Consider the following 22,346-nt stretch of genomic DNA (forward strand, 5'->3'; position numbering starts at 1 on the left):
CCTTGTGACTTGAACGTGTTTCCACCCGGCGTCAGGGGTGAGGGCCCTGGGTGTCACAGCCCGGGTGGCAGAGGCGAAGTCCAGTAAGTCTTTTCATCAGTGTCCCTGTTTTCTGTGCTATGGAATCGTGGACTCTGAGGCACCCAGATCCCACCGTCTAGATCTGGATGGGTCCCACAGTGCCTGCTACCCCACTCATAGTGACTTTCAAGCCCTTGTTTCCTTCCTTTTCCCTGACCTCCTCCCGGCTTCCTTCTCCCTCCCTCTCCCTTCCTTGCCTCTTTCTTGTGTGTGTCTGTGTCTATAGGCCAGGTCTACCACTGAGCTACATTCCCAGCCTGCAGCTCTTTCTCTAGAGGAAACAAATCAACTCAGCAGGTCCCTCTTGGAGGACGCTGCAGGCCAGTGGAGCCGGCTTTCTTCCCCCTGTGACTATCCCAGTTCTCTTCAGTCATGGAAGCAAGGGAAAGCACACATGGGGGCTGACCACTCCCTTCCCCCACCAGATACACCCAGGCCCAGGGCCCCTGCTGGGGAGAACCGACCTGGTTGTCTGAGAGTCCACCTACCCTACAGCTCAACCTGAAGGGCGTCTCCTGGGACCTTGAAGAGCCTCACCCACCCACGGCCTCCCACTGGCTGGTTACTGTGAGTGACCTCCCAAGAAGACAAGACAGAGCCCCATGTCCACACCTTTCCTCAGTGACAACTCTTCAGGGACAAGGTCCAAAACTCAAGAACTGTTAAGCTGCGCCTGGCCCTTGCCTCTAGGTCTTGTTCTGCTCTGACAGGAGGTGGCCAGCAGACTTTCCGGTCCTGTTGGTGTTTCCAGGTGAGGTCCTGGAAGCAGCTGGCCATGGTCATTCTTGATTCCCACCAGACACAGGAGAGGAGGGCTGGCAGATGTGGGGGGAACGTCAGAAAGGTCGGTGAGCTCTTCTGAGGACCATGTACCAGGAACTCCATACCAAGGTGGAGACCCTGGGACAAAAATGCCTGGGCCCTTCTACCAAATGGAGGATGCCATTTTGTGACCTGCTGAGGGTGACCACCGCCCACGGGGAGTAGGAGGGAGGGGGAAACTCTTCAATTATGAAAGGAGTCCTGTGCGTCCTACTTCTGCTTTCTGTTCCTCATTGGACTGTGAAGAACTTGGTTAGCAGGAAACCTCTCCAAGCATCCTTGGAAGCCGGAATGCAGAACTCGTGATTTATGTGCCTAGTGAAATTTTCCTTTAGGGGCATGTTCTGGAAGGCTCTGGCCTTTCCTTCTCTATGAGAGATAATCATCTCCCCAGAAAGGGAGTAGGTCTTTGGGAAAGGGAGTTCAGAAGGCCAGATCAGGACATGATTGTGTAGGACAGGAGGCCTCTTCTCAGGACTCGGGGACATCGGTATGGAGCGCTGGTCCAGTGGGCATGCTGGTGGCATCTCTCCAGATGCTGGATCCCAAGAATCTTGGACCCAGGCTGACCCGCAAAGCTGCAGCCCCCACCCCAAGGTAGCAGGACTCCAGAAGTGAGCTAAGTTTGATGATAATGCGGTCAGTTGAAGCCACTTGACCACGCTGTGTTTGGTGGCAGGGTCAGGTCTGAGGTCTGGCTCCGTGACCTCGTGCATGACCCCGAGTTCAGGTGACCCGGGCCAGGGAGTGAGGTCAGGCCCGCAGCCCTGCGGCCGGGCGGGGCGGGGCGGCAGCGGCGGGACGGCCCCGCCCCGGGGGTGTGTCCGCCGCCGCGCCACCTTAAGGGCCGGGCGGGGCGGGGCGGGCGGAACGCGTGGGTCCCGGCGCCGGGCGCGGGGTCCAGGGAGCGGCGCGGGCTGCGGAGGGGAGCATGGCGTCGTGCGGCCCAGTGCGGCCGCTGCTGCTGCTCGTGCTGCTGGCCGGCGCGGCGCGAGCCGGCCTCTACTTCCGCCCGGGCCAGACCTGCTACCGGCCACTGCGGGGAGACCAGCTGTCGCAGCTGGGACGCAGGTGGGCGCCAGGCCTTGCCTGGGGGAGGGGGAAGGCCCGTTCCCGCGGCTAGGCGCGCGCTCCGCCTTTGGGGGACCTGCTTCCTTGGGGTCCTAGGAGCCAAGGTGCCCGGCCTGGAAGGTCACATCTGGCCTTTTGGGGACCACTCCTTCGTGTCCAGTGGGAGCCCGTCCAGAAAGCCAGGTGGACCCCACCTGGCCTTTGGGTCTCGCCCCTAGCACTTGGTGTTGCCTGGGGAGCCCTCGGCTGCCTTCGTTTTGGAGGTACCCAGCGACCTGCACCTCCAGCAGTGCTGGGGCCTGCTGGTTTGTGACGGGCTCCCCGGGGCAAGGCCCTCGCTCTCCCTCTTCCACGTTTTGGGAAGGGGAAGTGCCCCAGGAGGACTGCCAGTACCCGACCCTGTGGGCTCCCAGCTACCCCAGGAGCCCCAGCACGCACTTGGTCTCTTCCAGGACATACCCAAGGCCTCATGAGTACCTGTCCCCATCCGATCTCCCCAAGAACTGGGACTGGCGAAACGTGGATGGTGTCAACTACGCCAGCGTCACCAGGAACCAGCACATCCCCCAGTACTGTGGCTCCTGCTGGGCCCATGGCAGCACTAGCGCCATGGCAGGTAGGTGGTCTGGGACCTAGGGCTCCATGACGGTCCTGCTAAGCACTAGCTGTGACAGACAGGTAGCTGCCACTGTGGGCCAGGAGCACTATCCAGGCTGCCTCCTGGTCTGCACAGGCAGCCACACCCAAGGTTCCAGGGACCTATGAGCCAGAATCACCAAAGTGACACAAGCTGGATTACTTTGGGAATCCACTGTGGGTCCACCTGCGGCCTCTGGGTAAGACAGAAGTGGGACTGAAGCTCACTGACAAATGGCTCAGCCATTGAGATGGAACCAGAAATGCAAAATCACCACGCTCCAGCCTGGACATGGAAGTGAAACTGCGCTCAGAGCAGTTCGTCTTGGAGGTGAATCTTGTCCTGTGCTTGAAGTATTGAGTCCAGCTACAGCCCCTGACCTAATCTGATCACTGCTTCCAGCCTGTCCTTCTGGCTGCTGTGGGAACAGGAAGGCCCAGGGCAAGGAGGGAGGGACAATCTTAGCCCTACCATCCGAGGGCTGCTTAACTGACCTGGGAGAGGAAGCAAAAGCAGAGGAGCTCAAGTGTGTCTCCGGCATTTAGGAGGGGCCTTGCCCTGCCCAGTGGGGCCCAGGTTCCAGGAGCCTGGACTCCACTGGGGCAGGGCCTCACCCTGGCTGGGAGTTGACCTGCAAGGGCCGGGTGCTGTCTCCTCCCTCTTCGCTATCTTTTTGGCCAGGCCTGTTGTAGGTACAGCTTGTGTTGAAAAGGTTAGCAACAGTGTGGCCACTGCTCTTGGAAGCTGGGGGCGCGTAGCATCTTCTGTAAGCCTCCTAGCTGCCATGATGGCTCTGTGTGCAGATGAGGAAACTGCAGCTCTTGGTCAGATGTCCATGGTGACAACTGGACTGTCTGGGGTTGAGGTCTGGACCTCGTAGCCCACTGGCTATAGCTGTAGCATCTAGCAGAAACTCCCTTGGTGGCCCAGCCCTATCTCTCTTTTGGGACTAGTGAAGAGTCCCCTGGGGGCTGGAACATAACCTGACCTTTCAAGTAAGAGAAGAAAGGAAGCAGGTGGGCCATGGCCCCTCTGACTTAGGTAGAGCCAGGGCCTTAAGCACTGAAAGATCTGGGAGGTGTGGGCCAGACAGACAGGTTTGAGCAGACCTGGAGGCAGAGGATCCCGGCAAAGTCCAGGAGAGCACCCAGTAATGGCGACCAACTTTGGGGAAGTGAAAGGACCTCTGCGGAGCACAGGGTGGAGAGAACTAAAAACGTTGCCAGTGAGGGGTCACATGACAGGATACACATTTGTAGGACACTACAGGGCAGGGAGGAGATGGGATGGCTGGAGGCAGTTCGTCCCTGTCAGGTGGGTGCCCAGCCCTGGCCAAGGCATCAGTCCTACATTTCTGCCGTGGAATCTCTGTGGGCAGATTGCTGATTCACTCTTCTTAACTTCTAGCATCAAAGCCATCAAGACCCAGGCCCTGCTTTCATTGAGCAAACAGAAGCTACCATAGGATTCTTTCCATGGGGGTCAAGAGTCAAAGCCCCTCACTGAGGCCACCCCTCCCTGTCCAGGAGGTCATCCTTCATCCCCTGAGGGAGCTCTTCTGTCCCAAACAAATATGTGCAAAGCCCCCTGCCCCTGCCCCACTTCCCACCACCCTCCTCCTGGGGCCCTGGAGGTGTCTGCTCTCTCCCTACTACTGCTTCCCACCCTGGGCCTCCCTGCCACCTCCCCCACTCCACTGTCCACGCACGCTCATGAGCTGCAAGGACCAGAGTTGTCCTCAGTCTGCTGCCCTGGGACACAGCCCCCATCCGCTGGCTCTGCCTTCCCACTGCACCTTCCCTTCTTTGCTGTCTTCTTGCTCCCCAAATTCTGGGCATCGGGTTCCCAGGCCCAGCCCTGCCCCTGGACTCCTTCACCTTCAGCTGCCCACCGCGCTCTTGCTCCACTGAGGCAGTCAGTGGCCCTGGGTGTCTGGCCTCGCCCATGCTGCCACCTCCTGCAGCCCTCTCCACCACCCCAGGCCACGCAGCACCAGCACCCCCCCTGCCTTGCCGCTGGCACTTCCCCACCAGGCCCCTGTGCCTGCCCGCCCTTGCTGTCCGGTCTCCCTGCTGCACTGCGCCTGCTCAGCCCATGGTAGCTGGTGTTCTTCAGCTTGAAAGCCTCTCATGATTGTGCTCAAGTAAGACGAAGTCCTTCTGTGGACTCTCCACGCCCACAGCCCCGCTCCCTAGGCCACCCTGCCCAGCCAAGGGCGCCTGATGCCTCTCCTCCCTGTCCTCGCCATTCCTGCCCTCTCCTTGAATAACTGTCCCCCGGACCACCCTGTATACCACACCCTGGACTCCCCAGCACGGTCCCCTTCGTCAAGCTTATCTGTTGGCTTCTGGCCTCCTGCCTGCCGTGAGCCCAGAGGGGTTAGGGCACAGTGCTCTGCCCGCAGCAGGTGTGAGCAGACCTCTACCAATGGCCCAGGGAGGAGAGGGGAGTTACGAGGAGCGTGCCAAGGAGGCCACAGCCAGTGTGCAGCCCGCTCTCACCCCAAGGAGTGGGCAGCCCTGTGCAGGAGAGGCAGACCCATCCCAAAGGCCAACTGCTGTGGCAGAAGAGGGAGTCTGGAGGAGCCAAGTTCTGGGGGAGGAGATAGAGAACCTGGGCCCATGTGCCAGTGGCCCAGAGATAATGTCTGTGGGCACAGACTTGGGCTAGTTGGTGGCAGGATGAGCTTACCTTTCAAGTTTTTCAGCCCAGTAGATTATAGGTGAAGGGTCCCAGAAGGCCCAGGCTGGTCAAATGAGGGGATCCCTGGAGCCAGGACCAGTGTGAGCCGGAGTCTGGAAGGTGACGCGAGGAGGTGGCACCCAGGGGAGCTGCAGGAGGAAGGAGGAGGGACGCAGGCTGGGAGGGCTCAGCTGCTGGGCTCACGGTAGCTGAGAGGAGGGGACAGTGAGAAGTGCCATGGCTCCTAGCCCTACAGGACGGAGAGCAAGCTGATCTGACCAGGCAGCCTGGGTCCTCTCTGGGAAGGAAGCAGGTGGTTCTGCCCCAGGGGCCGCCCCTCAGTGCCAGGCATGTGGCAGTCAGGGCTGCTCAGGCCACATCCGCCATGTGCTTGGGTCTGGATCCCTGGTGGCCATCCTAGTCCTCTGGACGGCATTTGGCTGCTCCCTTGGGGCTCGTTGGGTCCCTGGGCAGCACCTGCTCAGGGAGCAGCCTCTCTACAGGGTTCTCTGGCTCTGGCCTACCTCACATGGGGGCTAAGTGGCCATCCCACAGTCCTTCAGCAGGTATTTCTTGGGGACTTACAGGGCTGACCTCTGTGGACAGGACAGATCTGGCCTTACCTGGTGGCACTTGCAGCCAGGCAGGGCCAGGGTAGACCTCTGGAGAACCATAACTGTCCAGGAGGAGTTGGGCATGCAGCCTGAGCCCTGAGCACGGGCCACGGGCAGGGTGGTGGGCAGCCCCTATGGCCTGACTGAAGTGTCCGGTGCCCCTGGGGGAGGCGGGTGCTGGGGAGGGCAGATGCTGAGCAGGCCCCGCCTTCCAGATCGCATCAACATCAAGAGGAAGGGGGCGTGGCCCTCCGCCCTGCTCTCGGTGCAGCACGTCATCGACTGCGGTAATGCTGGCTCCTGCGAGGGCGGCAACGACCTGCCCGTGTGGGAGTACGCCCACCTGCACGGCATCCCCGACGAGACCTGCAACAACTACCAGGCCAGGGACCAGGGTAAGCCCAGCACTCCGCCCTGCCCTCTTCCCTGGGAGAGTGCCACTGTGAGCCCAGGCCAACCCCCTCGTGCCACTGTGGCTGGGGTGGTGGGGAGGGTGGGGTCAGCACCCAGGACCCTGGGAGGCCTGTTCCCAGAGCCTGCACCAGCCTCACTGGTGCTGCTTCAAGCCTGGTAGAGCTATGGGTCTCATCTCTGTGGAGACCAGCAGAAAGCTTGGCATGGGGAGGGGTCAGAAGGACACCCTCCCAGTCCCTGGGCCTCCAACCTTAGGGCCAGACCTAGCACCTGCTGCAGTGAGGCCCTGATGGGATGTGTGGGTTCTGACCTGTGACGTTTGGGTGGTTTATGGGCCTTTGCAGGGAGCAGGGCAGACAGACCCTATGGGGGGAGAAGCCTGCTTTCTAGGAACTGGGTGCAGAGAGCCAGTGGGGAAGCTGGTGCCCAGAGCTGGAGGCAGGAAGTCCAGCAGTAGGGCCATCAGCCTGCCCTGCCCTGGTAGCCCTGGGCCACATGCCCCCAGATGTATCTGCAATTGATGGGCATTGTGTGGAGGAGCAGAGCAGGCTGGCTCGGAATCCCGAGTTGACACATTCCTTTTAGGCTGTTCCCTTTGGAAACCAAAGGAAAGAAAAAGTCCAGACCCAAGTCCATAACTGGCAGGTTGAAGCCACCTGACCTCCAGAGCGCCCTCACAGCCAGAGCAGAGCTCTGGAAAACTCAGGTGTTTGAGACAGATGTGGGGAGGAAGGAAGGGGAAGGAGCCCCATACTGTCGCCCCACCCTGTGAAGGTTGGCTGAAGTGCCCCGTGCCCACTGAAGTGGCAGAGTACTCAGAACCACCCAGACCAGTGGGGTTCCCTTGCCTTGCCTCCTGGGCCAAACTGCCCGGGTAGAAAGAATTCTCTGTCCTGGTTGAGTAAACCCAGCAGGGTCAGAGGCCCCTCCCACCCCACTGATATCCCCAAGCAGGTGTCATCTAGCCAAGGCCAGATCCCTCTAACCCCACCTCACCTGACAGGTGGATGGAGCGCATCAGAGACCTGACTGTTTGCCATAAACAGTCTTGTCTTTGTATTGGCAAATGTAGCTGCAGATCCACCATTTTCCAGTTATGCCAGGCCCTGGGCATTTGGTGTTGGACAAATTAAACCAACAATTTAATCCTCAAAGAGTTTACTGTCCCCAGGGAAGATCTGGACAGATGTGTAACCACAACAGAAATAGGCAACAACAAAGTGGTAGCCAGGCAGCCTGAGGACTGGGCAGGGTGGACAGGTGGAAGCAAGAGCGTCCAGGGTTAGGGAAGATGGCCATCACGCCTGTGAGGTGGAACACAGGTGCACCTTGTCATTTTTCTTCTTTTTTTACTTAATTGTGGGCATCTCTCAAACCAAAATAACAAGAAAGGGTTTTTGTTTTTTTTTTAACTATTTGTAATGGCATATTTATTCACTAGCCAGCAATAGAATCATCCTACTGAGTTTTGATATTCTGATTACTCTCAATTTTCAACTTTGAAGTGTTGTGAAAAGGTCCTCGCCTGGCCTTTACAGAGAAGAGCAGGTGGGTGCCGAGCACTTGCTCAGTGTCGGTCAACCTCTGGTCTCTTGCGGCCAGAACTTCCGCCATGACTGGTCAGCAGTCATGAGTGGGGCACTGGGCCTGCCTTGTTGGCTGGCTAGTGAGGCGAGCCCCAGGCTGACTTCTTGCTCTGGCCTAGAGTGTGACAAGTTCAACCAGTGTGGGACCTGCACCGAATTCAAGGAGTGCCACACCATCCAGAACTACACCCTCTGGAGAGTGGGCGACTACGGCTCCCTCTCAGGGCGGGAGAAGATGATGGCAGAGATCTACACCAACGGCCCCATCAGGTGAGCGAGGCTGCCCCAGGGGTGCCTGTGCACGCTCCTCCTGTGTCCTGTGCACGCCCCGCCCCGGCTTCGCTCCCTGGCTCAGCTGCAGCCACGTACTTCGCCCTGGAGAACCCGACCCCTGGCTGATCTGCCACTGCTGGGACTGTCGTGGATGTGGGGGGAGGCCCAGCTGTGGCGAGCTGTGGTGTCCTGGGGCTGAGGACACAGCAACTCACATCTGTCCAGAACCACTGCGGGGGCGGGGGCCGTCAGGCCACGTGCAGCCTCCCTCAGGGTTTGCTCGCACCGTTTGCTCTCAGCTGCGGCATAATGGCAACAGAAAGGATGGCCAACTACACTGGAGGCATCTATGCCGAGTACCAGGACAAGGCCTACGTGAACCACATCATTTCAGTGGCCGGCTGGGGCATCAGCAGTGACGGGACCGAGTACTGGATTGTCCGGAACTCATGGGGTGAACCATGGGTAAGATGTTTCCCTTTAAGGTTGTACCTAGAAAAAGGAGGTCGCACTCCTCACCTGTGGCTGTTGACCTCTGGCTGGGCACTGTGGCCTGGAGCCAGCTAGACCTCCTGCTCCAGCCATCTGTCAGCCACAGCTCTGGGCAGATCCATTTTGGTTGTGTAGGGTGTTAGGCAGCAACCTGGAGCCCCTACCCACTAGATGCCAGTTCCTCCTGAGTCCCCTGGGGTGAAGTGGCCTGGCTGGGACACACCCCTGCAAGGGATGCAGTTAGCCACCTCCTCCTTTGTAACTAGATGATTCTTTCTCCTGCCAGTTTCAGACTCTCCTTAGGAATACTCTAGGTTTCTCAAGAATACTTTTAAGTTGGGTCAAAGATCCAGGGGTGATAACCACCAAAGTTTTGACTTTTAAAACTAATATTAGCCATTAATAGCTTGATACATAAATTCATTATTGTGAAATGGAGGAAAATGATAAATGTAGAAATGATGAAATCAAGTGTTTTTATTAAATAACTGCAAGTGGGGATATCAGTAGGTAGATAAGTCATCTGGTCTAAAGAGTCAACATGTTTTGATACATTAATTAGCTATTGGCAGAGGGCCCTTGTGTTAAATATTAACCAAGGGAATATCGCACAGAAGGCATTTTTGACAAGGGTCATGGGAAACGGTGCTGGGTGACCAGGTAGGCTGTCTGGATATCTTGTTCTGTGGGGCTGGGCCGCGGGGTGGAGGCCGGGCTGGGTCTGGGTCTGGGTCTGGAGCGGAAGGGAGGGGCAGGAGACCACATGCTGAGGGGCTGGCTGACTTGGGGCCTGGGCATCTCACAGGGCGAGAGAGGCTGGATGAGGATTGTGACAAGCACCTACAAGGACGGCAGGGGCGCCAGCTACAACCTGGCCATTGAGGAATACTGCACCTTTGGGGACCCCATCGTCTAGGGTGGACGCCTCTGCAGGAGCTTACGGGAGTCACGACCCTGTGCGCCAGGCCACTTACAGGACTGGACGACTGTCGACCTTGGACACTGGTCACCACACTGAACACCTAGAAGGGCGCCTGTCAACATGAGAACCACGTGGTGCTGGCTAAGAGCACCCTGAGAAGAGCTGACCACTGATGACTTAAGTACCTGCACAAGGTGGCTCCGTCGGCTGAGACAGGAAACACGGGACCTGGTGTCTTCAGCAGGGGCCTTGGTATTTTGTGTTTAGCAACTGTGGTCTCTCATTTCACAGTTAAGAGGTAAAGTGGTTCAGACTTATCACCAGTTCTTAAGTCACCTTGGATTCAGTGTGGGAAGGGAGGTGGTGGTTTCAAATTGTCCCAGTGATGAATAAAATATCTGGCTTCACCCAAGGCCAAGGCCCAGCATGCCATGTTTACAAAGAACACAACACCAGGACCTGCACCTTTCAACTCAGCACAAAGGCTTTTTAAAAATTTTTATTCTTAGCAAATTTAAACAATTACAATAAAATATCAACTAACCAACTGGGTTCTTGTGAGAAAACTTAGCCTTGAAAAGTAGTTCACCAGTCTCAGCTTCTGAGCTCCCCACCACTGCTGGGGCTGGCAGCGGGCTCATCCTAGGTGATGTGGAAGGAAATGAGCACTGGAGTGGGATGCACAGCAGCCCTGGGCTGACAACACAGGGCAGGGGCGGCCCCCAGCAGGCTCTCACACTGCTAGCACTTTCCTTCTAAGAAAGTCATCCAGCCCTCCCAGCAGACTCCATATCCAAGGTGCTGACTGAGTGCCTGCGAATGGCAGCTTCCTGACAGGGTCCTCCACAGCGGGGCCCTGGAAAGCTCTGCTTCAGCTCTGCAGGTGTGGACTTAGTTCACCATGATGAAGTTAGACTTGCAGTGAGCTGTAACCAGAGGCACAGTCGCTGGTTAGAAACAGAAGGTGCAAACTGACCCATACCACAGTAGCAAAAGCAGATCCCCGTACGCCTTACCGATAAATTCCGTCACGGGGTCATGTTCACCTTCGGTTTTAATGGTGCCGGCGATGCTGCCATTTTCCAAGATGGGGAGGAAGAGCTGCACGAAGTCAGAGGTGTACGGGGGGGCGATGACGTCCAGGACCTACGCCGGAAGCACGGGCTGCTCTGCCTGCGCCAGCACGGGCGCCACACCAATGCTGGTGAAATGGCAGTCGGGACACCCCTCCTCCCCCTGGCTTCCCTGGTGACACCAGTCTCCAACACTAAGGCAGCAGGGTGTAACGTAGGGAACATGAACACAGTTCCCGCAGGTAGGAGGGCTCACAAAACTGCTATCTGTCATTGTCATCACCATGATTATCAGAAAGCACAGTTCTCAGAGGTAAGTACAGAATGAACTAAATTAAGCCATAAAGGGCACTGCTAGTGTAAAGAACATGAAACACGAAACCAACGGTGCACTGCTGACCTCAGTGACAAAATAGCGAATGAGTGAAATGTCAGTGTCCAGCTTCTCCAGACACTTTCGGATGTAACTGACAACAGGAAGTACATAACCTCGACTCAGCAGGTGAACCATCCTGTCCAGCAAAGTCTTCTTCAGCTCAAGCTGCAGAGAAGCAGGCCAGAAGAGTGGGTCAGAACGGGGTGCACTCCAAGCCCCGACGAGCCCCGGTGCCACTCACCTGCTCCATCACATCCAGTTGGGAGTGCTCGGTCTCGAAGAGCTTAACAAGCAGTTGTAGGACCTGGGGGTGCAGGAGCTGGTGGCAGGTGCTGATCTACAAACAGGTCACGGGGAGCCTTGCTCAGCAGTGCGGTCAGGTCTCTGGGCTCACTCACCACGCAGAGAACCACTCATCATCACTGTCACCACAGGCAGCTTATTACTGCTCTGATGGTCCTGTGCTGGACCCAGGGCTGGCTGACACCTCGGCCCCTCCTCATCCTTCCCATACATTTTAAAAAACGGAGACATCTATGCAGTCAATGAAATTAAACTCTTAAAAGGAAAATCCTCCCTTAAGATAGAAATAGCTAATTTTGAAAAGAGTTATGTACTGAACACACCAAAAAGATGCAATGAGGTGCCAACACACGTGCAAGACAGATACACCGCACACTGGGTGGCCCTTCTGCCTCTCACCTCATCCAGCAATGCCAGGTGCACGGGAGTATGGTCAGTCTGCAGTTGGAAGTACCTTGGTTCTGACACAGTCCAGTCCACCCATTTCAGCACACCCATTGCTACCACTGGAAACCTATGGGTAAACACAGCAGAATGCCTTCTTTAAACCAAAGGTGGGAAATACCAAAATATGTGACAAGAGCATTAAAGGGGAGGAAGCTTGAGAACAAACACAGGCCGCCCCTTCCTCTGTGCTGCCAGGAGCTGCTTACTAAAAGGGGCAGCCTGCTGAGATCAGCAGGGCGATAAACAGACTCCACTCTCGGCCCATTTAAACGCCTTTGCTAATGGAGAAGAGATGGTGATGCAGAGACCACTGTGTTTGGTGCACGGACTCAAGTTTACCTTAGTTAGCAAACCCCTCTCTTGGTTCCCATGCACATAAACAGGAAAGATTCAATGTCTAAGAGGACGTATGATTTCCAGGGCACATCTATTTATCTAAGTGCACAGGTCATTCGTTTCTATCTCAGGAATACTATGTTGGTCTTGGATGTCTGCTATAAATATGGACCCTTTTCTTCTTTCTCTGTGGTGCTGGGGATTGAATCCAGAGCCTCATGCTTGTTAGGCAAGGGCTACATCCCCAGCCTTTTTTTGAGCCAGCATCTAAGTTGCCCAGGCTGGGCTTAAACTTGTGATTCTCCTGCCTCAGTCTCTCAAGTAGCTGGGATTACAGGTGTGCACTACTGCACCTGGCAAAAATGAACTCTTTTTCTTCAATTCCATTCTTGTATTCCAGGTGGTCTTCCTTTCACTTAGTCTAATTTGTGAAATTGCTGCATTAAACAACTGAAAATTACTCATGTTGTCTATACACATTACTCATATTCTCTATATCCATTTACAAAAAATTAAAACACACAAGTACTATCTCTGCAGTTTTTGTTATATAAGCTTCCAATATGACAACAAAAGCCACCTCCCCAGTGAATCAGCTGGGGTCAGTTTCACTGCTCACCTAATACACTGATAGAGTGTACTCAGTTCTGCCACGAGTTCAGAGGCCCCTTTGTTCTCATTGCAACACAAATTGTGAACAGTTTCCACGGCCTTCGATGTTGACTTCAGCTCATCTTTATTGATGCTCACCCGCTTGTTCTGAAAACACACACACAGGCTGGTGACTTCTCCTTGCTGAGGAGTACCCTGTCACTGGTCACTTCTCTCTGCATGCCCCCTACCCCATCTGTGAAGTCAGAAGTCAATTTAGTTGTCAAACTGCACAGAAACTGAAAACCAGTGAGACTGGTGTTTGTCTCTGGCTTAGGGACCTGTTTCACTTCTTTAGCCAGTCACACTTCACATTACAGTCTGCAGAAGTACTAGCGCATTTTCTTGAGATGTTTAGCATTTTCACTATCAGTTAAACACTAGAAAAGACATGTTCTCTGTTAGGTTCAAAATTTCTTACAGCCAAAATTCCCCAACAATACCAAAGCAGAGGAGGAGCTTGTCTTCTGAAAGGCTGACAGTACCTTCTTCCAGGTCTCAACCACACTTGCTGCGTAGGCCAAGATATGGATGTACTTGTGTTTGTGGTCCTGGTTGATTCTGGCCCCTGGTTTGAAGAGTGACTGCATGAACAGGTCCAGGAAGGCTGGCACCCGGATCTGGGGAGAAGCACACACCAGGCACCGTCTGGCAGCAGGGCATGCACACTCACAGCCACCCTGAGAACTCCAGGCAGCAGGGGCTCTAAGGGTATGAAGGGTGGGAGCGGGACGGGGAAGGGCAGAAAATGACAGCAACATTTCAAAAGGAATCTGCACTCACTACCTTAAGAGAATCAGGGAAACTTAGAGACTTTCCAAAACAACCCTGCCCTGACACAGAGAGGACCCCACTTTGTTATAATGAGAGGCGACTTACCAGTTCAACCGGCGGTGGGTCCATGCTTGTGAACATCTTGAACAGGACAGTGATGTCTGCAGGGTTCAGAGCTCCTTTGGACAGCATGGCCCCAAGCGCCTGACAGGCCCGGGGGTAGGAGGCAGCTGTGCCCAAAGCCAGTGTGATCTGACTGGCATCATGGCCTCTTGACAGAAAAACCACACAGCCTGTCACTAACAAGGCAGATTTTTCTTTCTGTCCCTCTTTTCTTATATTTAATGTTCTAAACTATTAGGATTCTTTGTTTTTTTTATTTTTTTTATTTTTATTATTCACTGGTTTACTGACTAACTGATCCATGGAAACAATGTTTAGAGCAAACTGGAAAAGAATGATTCTAATGCAGCTTACAGACTTGATAAAGGGAATCATACTTTTTAAATACCATGCCAAGACTCAAAAAATAAAGCTAGTAAGATATAACTTTAGTCTGTAAGATGATACAGACTACAATACAATAATCACCGAACAACTATTTTAGGACCACTGTTATTTGCTACTAATGAATCCCAACATATAAAAGCGGAGTCAACTGGAAGTATACTCAAGAACTTCACAAAACAGTCATCAAAGCAACACTCTGGTGGAAGGCAAGCTACCCATGTGGGTTAAAACTCCCCTGACCACCAGCGTTAGACATCAGGACAAAAGGGGCTAGAAGCCTGGCTGTGGACAAGGGCAGCGAGGCTCTGTGGGGAGCAATGGGGAGGGGTGGGGCAAGCAGAAGCACGGCCTCACTTCTCCTGGGCGAAGCGCTGCACCTCCTGCGCGACCCTGCGCACCGCAGAGCCACCCTGCTCCTCCTGCGCCAGCACGGACATCATGGCCTGGGCAAACAGGTACGTGTGCTCCCCGTGACACACCATCTTCTAGAATACAGGGGTGAGACAGGGGTTTCAAGACCGCAGCACTGGCAAGTGCAGACTACAGCCCTCTGACAGGGAATCTGCTCCCTGGCAGGTAACTTTAGACCTGGAGATTCTCCATAGGAAAGGTGCTTTTCATCTTGAAAACTCAAACCCCTAAACCAGCTACTTCAAATCCAAGACTCACAATGTAAAGAACTTACAGCAAACTCAGGGAGATTTTTTTCAAGGTTTTCTTCTCCTCCATCCAAGATGGTGGCTAGAGAGGTACGGAGCACTCTGGAGAACACTTCCAACTGCTGGCAGGCAGTGGACACGCTGGTAATCTCCCCTTGGTATCCTGCATCAGAAATCAGCTGCCACACAAAAACAAAAGTGGAGTGTCAGCACCTGGTGACCCCCTTTCAGCACTGGGAAGCACACATGACAGGTAGAACAAGCAGGCACTGGTCTCAGGTCCCTGTCTTGACTCCACTTCCTGCTTTGCCACCATATGGGCTGTGACCTGGACTCCCCTGCCCTCCCAAGTCTTGATGTGTAAGAAGGAGCAACTGAACAGGTATGCTTAAAGCCTCCTCAGAACACACACACATAAAACGTCCCTGCTAAATCCTAAAACACAGTCAATGTCGATCTAAAACCACAGGCAAAAGTGCTATGCACCCCTTCTCAGGGTAAGGCATGCTGAAGTGCCTTTATCAAAAAAGGTCTTCATAGGCAACAGACCAAACAAACAAAAACCGCCCCAATCCTACACGCTCTTCCCTGACTCCAAGACTCTTCCTACCTTAACAGTAAAGTTAAGCATCAGACAGTCCGGATGGGCTTCGGCCAGCTTGTAAAATAGATCTCTCCATGTGGTATGTGCGATCATTTGCTCAAGCCACGCTGGGGTCTGCCGACAGACAGACAGCAAGGTGAGAAGCCTGGCACTGGCCCGAGAAGACTATTGCATCAACAGTCCCAGGACGCTCCAGCTCAAGAGCCCCACGGGCGTCCAGCTCAGAGGAAGCAGACGGGCTGGTTGTGGCCACAGAGCTGAGAGACAGGGGAGCCCCTGGACGCCCACTTGGTGCTTTCGCAAGTTCCCATCAACAAGGCACGAGCGGAAGGGAGCTTCCTGGGAGACGTGCGACAGTCCTGTGGCAGCAAGTGCACTCGCGAGGCTGACTCACGTTCAACCAGCTGCACACCCACGGCAGCATAGGTGGTCCTACCCAGTGCCACACAGAACGGCCATGAAAATGTCTCTTGGCTTCTACTGTGTGATGGGTGGGGATGCTGCTCTCTGAACTCACCATCCTATCTGTGCCACTGTCTGAGTACAGGGGGGCTCGAAGTCAGGCCTGTCCTAAAAGACATGGGCTCATGACCAAGCAACTGAAACTGGAGACAGCTTGCTAGAGCTGCTGGGACTTCCGGAAAGCTGCACTGCAGCCTGAGAGCTTCCTCCACCCTCCTCATGCCCTTTTGCCTTCAGGGTCAGACCCACCTCCCGGCTCCCCCAGCCTCCTCCAGCATTCACCTACGTTTCTGCCTGGGGCGTCTCCTCCATGATCTCCTCACAACTCACCCTGTCTCCGCGCCCCTTCCAGAGCTGTGCCTGGAGTCAGTGAGTGTTAGGAGGTGAGAACTGGCTGCACCTCCTCTTGGCCTTGGCACCAAAACCTCCTGCATGAAGCACCTCAACGTACTGAGCTTAGCAAAAAGAGTAGTTTGGCCCACACTCCCGAACTCATGTACTTACATGATCCGCCACACGCCACTCCATACACAGAGACAGGGAAAGGCCTGGGATGCACCACCAAAGAACAACATTCCTCACCTCTCCTTCCTCAGTAAAAATAGAATCCGCTTTGCGGGGATCAAAATGTTTGATCAATAAACTCTTCAGGTGATTTTCCACGGTTTCCTGGACCTGCACTGGTTCAACACCTAAAAGAAAATATAAGACAGACAGCAGCAGTCCCTGAAGCCACTGCAGAAAGGGCCAACGGCCATGTCTCTCTGAACCAAACAACACAGAATTGCTTCTGCCACTTTTAAAAGCAAGACTTTGGACCCATTAAAAACAGTTATTAATTCCACTTGCTAGGAAGACCCAAGAAGAAACACAGAGCAGCAGGTACCACATGGTCCACCCCTGCCTAATAGAAAGGAGAATAACACCTTCAAATCCTCACAAAGGGTCAAGCAGAGAGGGAGGAGGACAGGAGACTCCTGCCCCATGGAAGACAGCAGATGCAGCCAAGAGGCCCGCTTGAAGGAACTGCTGACAGCAATGCTTCCACTCCCTTCCAGGCGCTGCGTGCTTGAGTGGCCATCTGCATGCAGCCCAGAGGATCTACAGTAGGGCTCCACTGTGATCCTATAGCCAGAAGCCACAACTGCAGCCAACTCCAAAATGACCTATTACTCCCTGCTTGCTACAACGGGCCTCCTGAAAACGACACACCAAATGTATAGCGTATCATGCTGTAACCCTACAGCAGGGCAGAGAAAACCACTCAATGAGAACTCTGTTTGCAGGCTACCTGCAAACCTCAACTACTAAATCAAACATAAGAATCAAACAGGAAAAAATGGTTAACAAGTTCAACTCCTACTTACACAAACCTTAAAAATCAGGAATACATATAAGGCACTGCCAACTCACTAGCACCATACTGAAGCAAAGCCCCCTCAGAGAGTCGGGTGGGTGGGAGCAAGGGCAGCACCTGTCTGAATGAGCCACTCTGCCAGTAGGTTCACAGTCTGGGCCACAGCAGTGTAGTTCTCAGATAAGAGCTGGATGACATTTTCTGGAGAGCCTCCTGCCTGAAAATACCTGAGAAAAGCAAAAGAGTAGCCATCTCACTAGAGTGGACACAGGTGAGTGGGGATGAACAGGCAGGTAAAGAGGAAGGTAATTACATTTAAACATGTTTTAAATGGCAAAGCAGACCCTAGAAGCCTTCTATTCCAGGATCACATTCTTCTCACTTCACATGTCTGGTTCTTCTAGAAAATTCTCTGAACAAGTCCCTTCTCCCCAAGGCAAACACTGTCCTCACACACCTCTTCAGAGTGTTGAAGATAGAGGGCTCCATGATATAGTCTCGAGTGGAAAATTTATGAAGGCATTCCTGCTGCACCTCTGCATCATCCTCTCCTTCTCCAGAATCATCCTCCTGTTGCTGAGAAAGGACAGGAGCCAGAGTATATTTTCATTAATATAAATATCCTGAAATCTCACCTGTGCATTATGAAAGTATCCCATGCACATGATTTCATTTGACTTTCATGACAATCTCACAATGTGGCCTGGACAAGTGGTAAGTGGCCATGAAAACAAGATTCAGAATCACATCAAGTGGGACATATTACCATCCACCCTAGCAGATTGTGTGCCAGTCACACAAGTCAACAAGCCTCTCTGCACAGCACGTTCCTCTGTTCAACAAAGACACTGCAGGTGCCCTTCCTGGTTGCTGATTTTTGGAAACACTAAGCCTAACACCTGACATTTAGTAAAAGTTCACTAAACATTTGCTATTATTATTGTTTTCATCATTATATTTCACACATGCCACTTAATCTACCAACAAAGACTAACAAGATTCTTGAGGGCACAATCCATCAATTTACAGTTAGGAAATAATGATCTCTGACTTGCTTCCTATCAGCAGCAGGCCTGGCCCTGGATTATGGTCCTACTTCCAGTGGGGAGCACCACAGGCAGGTCGCTGAACCCAGAGGCAAACCAGAGCTTTACCTGCTGATACACATGATGCAAGGGACTAGTGACCCCCCAGGTCTATCCAGTTCCAATGCTGTCACCCTAACAACCAGGCGATTTCTCAACATTTGCTCTGCACTAAAGATGTGCTCATCTTCCCCAGAACCTTAGAAAATAAGGCAAGATATAATTTTTTTCCATGGAAGGACTCCAAAAACCAGGAGAGACTAACCAATTCTAACAGAATGGGGTAAAAACTGGGCCAGGGTCAGTGAACTATGGCCAAATATTGCCTGCTTCCTGTTTTTATATATAGTTTTACTGAAACACATTCACACCTCTTCTATCGTATTTTGTCTATGACTGCTTTCCCTCTCAAGTCAGAGTTAAGTAGTTGTGACAGAGCCCCACACAGTCTCAGATAGTATTGTTTGGCTTTTTACAGAAAAGTTTGCCTGCCACTATTTGGACTAACTTCCTGGGAGCAGTGCTCTGAGCAGACAGAGCCTGCAGACTACACTGGAAAGACTGGGGAAGAGTCTTCTCTTGACAGCACGAGGAGGGCCTGACCTCCCCGAAACTCATCTTTAGCTGTCTGCATTCTTGGGTTTCCACCCTGGCCTGACTCCCTCACATCCTGTGCATCCCACCACCCACCTTTTAGGATGTCTACAGTTTGGCCTGCATCTCTCTCTTGAGCTCCAGTCAAGTGAGCTGCAGTCTCATCTTACTTCCATTTCATGCCCACTAGTTACTCCAAAGTCTAAAACTGACCTTGTCTAACCCCCAAAACAGATCTTCCCACAACCCACAGTTTATTAAAGGATCCGTCCCACCATCCACCTGTTACCCAGAGACCTTAGAGTCATCTTCAATTTCTCCTCCTTCACCCCAGCCCACCCCACATCCTGTCACAAAGACCCATCACCTCTATCTCCCACATACTGATCCAATTTGGCTCCTTTCCATATTTATTTTCCTCTTATTTTTTGTGCTTACAGTAGAAACCCAATCCTGTCTCAGTCCTTCCTTGCAATCACCTTTCACACTGATGCTATAGTGACATCCATAAGTCACACATGTGATGTTTCTCAACTGCTTAGTTTCCTATCTCCCTGGGGGGTGGGGGGGGGGGGCGCGGCGGAATCCAGGCTCTAGCATGACCTTGTCCTTCCCACTTGTCCAGTCTCACCTCTTGCCAATCCCCACGTGCAACCTGCAGCCAGACTCATCCATCTGATCTGTCAGTAGCTCTTAGCTCCTACCACCTTGGCTTAACAAGACGAGTCTCCTTACATAGTCCTGCCTCTCCAAACCACATAAGCTGGCATCAAGTGAACAGAATTTGGGTCATCATCTTTCCTCAACTCTCCGAACTTTAGCACAGTCACAGCTGGAATGAACATGAAATGAACATCTGGCCCACCCCTTCTCATCAACGAAAGCCCATTATGATCAACGGACCAAATCAGGGTAATGATTAAAGTCCTCCAAACATGGGACTATCCAGCCTTCCATTAGTGGGGTCTAGGCCTTGCTCACAATTCCCATGCACATAAGGTAGGGCAAGTAGCTCACATGTTCTATATACAAAACGAGGGCAGGCGGTCCTAAGGTGTGCGCCAGGTGGTCTAGCACCACCTAGATGGTCCTAAGGTGTGCCCCAGATCCAACACCTCCCTATACCTTGGTCTGTCTTATGACTCAAATGCTCAATGTGAACAAGATGTACTAAACACCAACCCACTACCAAGATAATTCAGACCTTATATTTCTCCAATCTGGTCTTCTTCAGTGGTCAGCATGCTGATGAAGTGGCAAAAGAAACAAAGGACATGGGCTTGGATCCCCATTCCTTTATTAGTTTTGGGACCTTGAGGAGGTAACTAAATCTTTTGGTCTCACTTCTTTCACTTAGGAGACGAACAAAGTAACAGCCAACTCAAAACCTTGAGTGTGGAATGCAATATTGCATGAAAGCACCTAGCTCAGGCTCCTTATAGGTACATTTGACTGCTCCACTAAAAGTCCCCAGTGCTGTGGGATGATCCAACACGTGAATCTACTCACATCACACACTCTGACTTAACTCTTGAACAAGCCTTATGGGTGAACAGTTCTCCAAGGCCCTCTGTAACCTGCTCCCTACCAACCTCATGCCTCTGCTCCACAGGGTAACTAACCACAAAGGACTTTCTTCAGTTCCAGAAGTACACAGCTCTCTGCAAATCCAGTGCCCTCGATGAACCATGAAGTAAACCCCACTTCATCCTTCATTCCTTCAAAACTAATCTTTATTCCGGTTTAAAAGGCAAATTCCCAGGCTCCCCTGCACACCATCTAAAGCTATGTGTCAATCATGCACTTGGCATGGATCTCCTCTGACTTCCCAAGTCTTCGGGGGAGAACAGAATGCTGACCCCGGGGCTCCCACCCCACCCCTGGGCCATCTGTAAGGTCCATCTAGTCCTTGGCATCTAGTCCAAGGAAAAATGAAATCTGCCCCAAGCGCTGAGAAGCGCGGTCGCCCTGCAGCGGGACAGTGTGAGGGAGCCCAAAGTTCTGCTTTCCCCCCAGGACGCTGGTTTGAGTTTGACTTTGGTGACAGGCGTGCGGCTCCCGCTCCCCGCCTAGAGTCCGCGCCCCAGCCGCCCGGGACGGGCAGAGCCCGCGCCTCGCCTCGCCCCGCCGCGAGGCCGCCCGGGGAAACTGCTGCGGGGCCGGACGGGGCGGCGGGGCGCGGGCCGGCGCGGCGGAGGGCGCCGGCGGCCCCGGGCGCACGCCCCCCGAGTGCCGGCCAGGCCCGCGTGGGCTCGGCGGGGGCGGGGCCGCCGGCGGCGAACGAGCCTCGGCGCGGGGCGCCCGGTGCCCCGCCTCACCTGGCCACCGTCCGCCTCGTCGCCCCACTCGGCCGCGTTCCCGAAGTAGTCTTCGGCCATGATGGCGCCCGGCGCGGCCCCCGCCATGCTCTCCCCGAGCCGGCGCGGCGCATGCGCGCAGCTGGCAGGGCGGGAGGGCGCACGCGCGGCCCCGCGGCCCCGCCCCCGCGGCCGCGCGCCTCGGTCCGAGCGGGAGGCGGGGCCTGGGAGGGAAAGGGCGGGGCTGAGACGCGGCTGCGGGAACGCCCCCCTGGGCCTTCCTGCTTGGCCCCACCAGCTGTGGCTTTTGGTCCTGGGAGCCCCAGTTTCCTCATGGAACAACTGGGCACGAATGGGCACGAATCCATCAGGGAGAGTGTCAGGCCCGCCAAAGTGATTTCTTTTATTATTGGCAAAAAGTACTAAATAGAGTGTAAAATACAAGTTTTAATATATATTTAGTGGATGAAGGACCCTAGAAGGCAAAAGTGCCCAGAGGCCCCAAAAGTCAAGATTCGTCCATGGAAAAGAGGGAGGAGTCCAAGTCGTTGCTGAGGACAACCACGACAGTGCTTTTATCAGGCCTCAAGCGCAGCTCCTAGCAGGTGGTACGGGGTCCAAAAATGATGGACGTGCGATAATCAGGGAAAGTTTTGAGCCAGAGGTTAACACCTTCAGCTCTGGTAGCTTTGATGGGTAGAACCAGAGCCGGTGAGGAAAGAACGCTAGAGGAAAGAGCTCCAGAGTTGACAGGTGCCGCTGGCTGCACAGGGTGGGTCAGGCAAGTACACTCGCCTGCATTCTTCTTTCATCCACTCCGTGAAGGTTGTACAAGTGCCCCCCAAAGTCCAGGCACTATGCCACCCTCTGGAGCCCCATGGTCCTTGCCCTGGGAGAACTTGCATTCTGCTGAGGAAGCTGAACAGGAAACAGACAAGAAATGGTAGGAGGTGACAGGTGGTAGTATTCTGTGATGCTGGAAGAGACTTCTCTTGGGCTGGCCTAGAGGCCTCCCTAAGTTACATTCGACCTTGGAGACCTGAGATGCAACCGTCAGGCAAGATGAGACCCAGGAAGCATTTTCACAGTGTGGAATTGTCACGGTAAATGCTTGGCATGTGTGCTTAAAACAGAAAGGCCGCTGGACTTGGTGGCCCACGTATGTAATCCCAGAGGCTCAGGAGCCTGAGGCAGGAGGATCGTGAATTCAAAGCCAGCCTCAGC

The 22,346-nt window shown here is 53.9% G+C and overlaps 2 protein-coding genes across 3 annotated transcripts; one reads left to right on the forward strand and one right to left on the reverse strand.

The window, feature by feature from the left end:
* The first annotated feature begins 1,761 nt into the window (after positions 1-1,761).
* On the forward strand, positions 1,762-10,138 carry Ctsz (cathepsin Z). The gene is made up of 6 exons (XM_047539970.1): positions 1,762-1,974; positions 2,427-2,590; positions 6,123-6,302; positions 8,027-8,177; positions 8,480-8,645; positions 9,478-10,138. Exons 1-6 carry the CDS (start codon positions 1,835-1,837, stop codon positions 9,586-9,588), a joined length of 912 nt encoding a protein of 303 aa, XP_047395926.1. The 5' UTR covers positions 1,762-1,834; the 3' UTR covers positions 9,589-10,138.
* Nelfcd (negative elongation factor complex member C/D) lies at positions 10,041-21,293 on the reverse strand. Of its 2 annotated transcripts, none has more exons than XM_047539967.1 (15): positions 21,144-21,293; positions 17,604-17,722; positions 17,264-17,373; positions 16,294-16,481; positions 15,334-15,441; positions 14,750-14,902; positions 14,419-14,549; positions 13,660-13,825; positions 13,266-13,400; positions 12,749-12,888; positions 11,746-11,860; positions 11,285-11,380; positions 11,068-11,208; positions 10,611-10,740; positions 10,041-10,520 (listed from the first exon to the last, which is right to left on the reverse strand). In XM_047539967.1, exons 1-15 carry the CDS (start codon positions 21,228-21,230, stop codon positions 10,486-10,488), a joined length of 1,854 nt encoding a protein of 617 aa, XP_047395923.1. In that variant the 5' UTR covers positions 21,231-21,293; the 3' UTR covers positions 10,041-10,485. The 2 variants fall into 2 exon arrangements, with proteins under 2 accessions (XP_047395923.1, XP_047395924.1); XM_047539968.1 differs by having other exon boundaries at positions 10,044-10,520; positions 16,372-16,481.
* Between the last annotated feature and the right edge of the window lie 1,053 nt (positions 21,294-22,346).

This window comes from Sciurus carolinensis, chromosome 2 (genome assembly GCF_902686445.1).
Source record: "Sciurus carolinensis chromosome 2, mSciCar1.2, whole genome shotgun sequence".
NCBI lineage: Eukaryota > Metazoa > Chordata > Mammalia > Rodentia > Sciuridae > Sciurus > Sciurus carolinensis.

What these genes read in the sequence shown, in the direction of transcription:
- Ctsz (XM_047539970.1), top strand. Translation starts at nt 1,835, where the DNA reads ATGGCGTCGTGCGGCCCAGTGCGGCCGCTGCTGCTGCTCGTGCTGCTG. An exon ending in CAGCACTAGCGCCATGGCAG is followed by an intron (nt 2,591 to 6,122) that starts GTAGGTGGTCTG and finishes CCCGCCTTCCAG; the next exon opens with ATCGCATCAACATCAAGAGG. An exon ending in TACACCAACGGCCCCATCAG is followed by an intron (nt 8,178 to 8,479) that starts GTGAGCGAGGCT and finishes GTTTGCTCTCAG; the next exon opens with CTGCGGCATAATGGCAACAG.
- Nelfcd (XM_047539967.1), bottom strand. Translation starts at nt 21,230, where the DNA reads ATGGCGGGGGCCGCGCCGGGCGCCATCATGGCCGAAGACTACTTCGGG. An exon ending in TGCTTAACTTTACTGTTAAG is followed by an intron (nt 14,903 to 15,333) that starts GTAGGAAGAGTC and finishes TTTGTGTGGCAG; the next exon opens with CTGATTTCTGATGCAGGATA. An exon ending in AAAATCTCCCTGAGTTTGCT is followed by an intron (nt 14,550 to 14,749) that starts GTAAGTTCTTTA and finishes CCTGTATTCTAG; the next exon opens with AAGATGGTGTGTCACGGGGA.